This window comes from Cynara cardunculus (assembly GCF_001531365.2).
Source record: "Cynara cardunculus var. scolymus isolate 2C chromosome LG 6, CcrdV1, whole genome shotgun sequence".
Lineage (NCBI taxonomy): Eukaryota > Viridiplantae > Streptophyta > Magnoliopsida > Asterales > Asteraceae > Cynara > Cynara cardunculus.
Genome location: NC_037533.1, coordinates 16,644,650 through 16,647,398, shown reverse-complemented (window position 1 = coordinate 16,647,398; position 2,749 = coordinate 16,644,650). Strand labels below are relative to the sequence as shown.

Genomic DNA, 2,749 nt, shown 5'->3' with positions numbered 1-2,749 from the left:
GGGCTTTTGGCTTAGCGATATGTGGGTCTTTGGTCTTAACGAAGATCAAGGGTTTAAAATTCATCAAATATAAGAAGGGTATATAAATTTATTTGTTCTATTTGTTATATATAAATATTATATACTTCAAAAACAGTAATAAAATGTGTTGAAATAATTAAAATTTTCAATTTTTTAAATTTAATTAATTTTTTTATTATTAAAAATTGGTTTACCTCATTCTCATGTCACCTCCACACTAGCTTAGTGCTCTGTGGTTGCTCAGAAAAGAAACCTTTCTGCCACTCGGAATCCATTATCACTCTCTTCTGCTTTTAACCAACCTCCAAAAAAAACCCTACAAATTTCACAACAATCTTGATCTGATCCATTCAGCCATCAAGATTTCTTGAACCCATTTTGATTCAGCTTCTCAAAAGTCAAACTCTTGACCACATATCTTAAAGCTTTCTGTAGCAGATTTTGAAGTGGGGTTTTCTTGATTTCAAAGATGATGATTCTTGGTGAAAATGTGAGGAATCTTAAGCTCATAGATTCTTCATTAAGGTTGATGGTGATTCCATTAAGTCTTGCTTCTATGTGGTTGACTTTGACCAATCATCAAGATAACCCCATGTATGGCAAATTGGAGTTCAGTAATCTCAAGGGTCTCAAGTAATTTTCCCATCTCTTTAAACTTTACTTTGAAGAATACCCATCAAGATTTCTTAAAAAAACCATCTTCATTTCATTCGGGTTTTTAAACCATTTGGGTTGTGACGCAATGGTCAAAGGCTTTAGGGTATGTAGTGGAAATCTCATCTTGTTTGAATCTAGGTGTTGTCAAAGCACTTGTGGCCATGGAGGTTCGCCTGCAACGACTCCGTGGTCATGTGGGCGTGAATAAGTTGGCCCGGACACGCATGGTTAAAACAATGATTGGATTTCGTATTGTTTTGGTAGATTCTTGAAACAATACCCATCAAGATTTCTTGAAAACCATCTTCTTTTCATTCGATTTCATTCGATTTCGTATTGTTTTGATAGATTCTTTCGAACAATACCCATCAAGATTTCTTGAAAACCATCTTCATTTCATCCAATTTTGTGTTGTTTTCTTAACAGATTATTGGTGAGCATCAGTGCCATTTCAGCTGCTTATTCTCTGGCTGCTGTGATCTCTTCATGGATCAAGAACTTGATGAATAAAGCTTGGGTCTTTTTAGTCTGTGATCAGGTTAATATTCACTTTCATTCACAATACTTTTCCTAAATTGTGGGGATCTTTTCAAGATTCATTCATAGTACTTTTCTTTTAGTAGCATATGGTGTGCGGCTCAGTTGGCAAAAAGGTACGACTATTTTGCCCAAATACAATACGGGTTGGGATTCAATCCCCAGGCCCGTTAGCGTCAGCCGCCCACTGAGTGAGCAAAAAAATACCCCCTTATGTTGATGTCCTCAGAGGCACGTTTCATGTGGGGCCAGTTAGAGTCGCCGTTAATCAACTTTTTGCCTAAATACATTTTCCAAGTGGTAAATTCACCAAAATTTTGAAGTTAGCAACAAAATGGGTTGGGCATTACATGACGCTAAATATGTCTAAATATAACCAGAAGGGTGGTGCCTGATTGGTTTGAGCTTGGCTTCAAAGGTCAAAAGTACCTGGAGGTCCAAGGTTCAAATCCAAGGAGGAATAAAAATCCCCTTGTGGCCACGGAGGTTCACATGCAGTGACTCCGAGCTATTTGCAAAGCAGGTAGTCGCCCTGGGATTAGTCGGCTCGTATAGCGGGTTGGATATCCAGGTTAATCAATTTCTAAATATAAAGCCGGACTTTCATAACAAAAACACTGTGAAGTTTTAAGTATAAAAAAGTCGTCTCACAGGTCTCACGAAAACATGTTGGTCTCACGTGATCCTAAGTCTATATATGGATGTATGTATGTATGTATAGGTGGTGGCATACATGATGGTGGCATGTGGTGGTAGCATTGGGGAGATAGTGTATTTGGCTTACAATGGCAACCCAAAGGTTACATGGAGTGAAGCTTGTTCTTCTTATGGAAGATTTTGTGGCAAATTGAACCTCATTTTGGTTCTTCATTTCATTGCTTTGCTTTGTTTCTTGGTGCTTTCTTTGATTTCTGCTTTTAGGGTTTTCACAAGATTCGAACCTCCTCTCGCTCCTTCGAAAGAACAAGAAGTTGAACGTACGTAGACCTCTGTGTTAACGGGTTGTACCGTACAATCCGTACACTTTTCTCGTCTATCGTGGTGTTCGGTTTTTGACTGATTGAGTTCACGGTAGAATTATATTTTGTGGGTTTTGATTTAAAAGTGTCGTGTTGTCTTCGTCGTGTTATTAGGGGTATAAGATCGTTAGGTTAAAAGAATTCGGTTAAAGAAAGATGGTTTGTTTTGCTTTGATCATAATTTCGTATGTATGTTGTTTTTTTATTGGTTATCGTATATTGACCCGACCCTAAATGTTTTTTTTTAATTATTTATGTTGTTATGAGGCGGTGGTTTTGTTTGTTTCAAATGTATCTGGTTTTTAAGCGGAAAACAAAATCCATTAACATGTTGAGAACCGTGTAGGAATGGTAACGGGCCGGTTATAGGTATCCCCCTCTTCGAAACTGATAACTAAAATCGTCCCCGTAACCGCTCTGATCCCTGTTGGGGATCTTACCGAGGATCCCCGTCGGGTCCCCACAGTTTTCTAGATCCCCGTTGGGGAACCTGTCAAGGGTAAAAATCCTTTTTT

At 38.2% G+C, this 2,749-nt stretch overlaps 1 protein-coding gene across 1 annotated transcript; it reads left to right on the top strand.

Moving 5' to 3' along the window:
• Positions 1 to 253: 253 nt before the first annotated feature.
• Positions 254 to 2,443, top strand: LOC112514615 (CASP-like protein 2D1). The gene is made up of 3 exons (XM_025121185.1): positions 254 to 654; positions 1,105 to 1,216; positions 1,937 to 2,443. Exons 1-3 carry the CDS (start codon positions 491 to 493, stop codon positions 2,198 to 2,200), a joined length of 540 nt encoding a protein of 179 aa, XP_024976953.1. The 5' UTR covers positions 254 to 490; the 3' UTR covers positions 2,201 to 2,443.
• The last annotated feature ends 306 nt before the right edge of the window (positions 2,444 to 2,749 follow it).

Bases quoted from the DNA above. Each gene is read 5' to 3' on its own strand.
- LOC112514615 (XM_025121185.1), top strand. From the start codon at position 491: ATGATGATTCTTGGTGAAAATGTGAGGAATCTTAAGCTCATAGATTCT. The intron at 655-1,104 runs GTAATTTTCCCA...TTTTCTTAACAG, and splicing joins AGTAATCTCAAGGGTCTCAA to ATTATTGGTGAGCATCAGTG. The intron at 1,217-1,936 runs GTTAATATTCAC...ATGTATGTATAG, and splicing joins TCTTTTTAGTCTGTGATCAG to GTGGTGGCATACATGATGGT.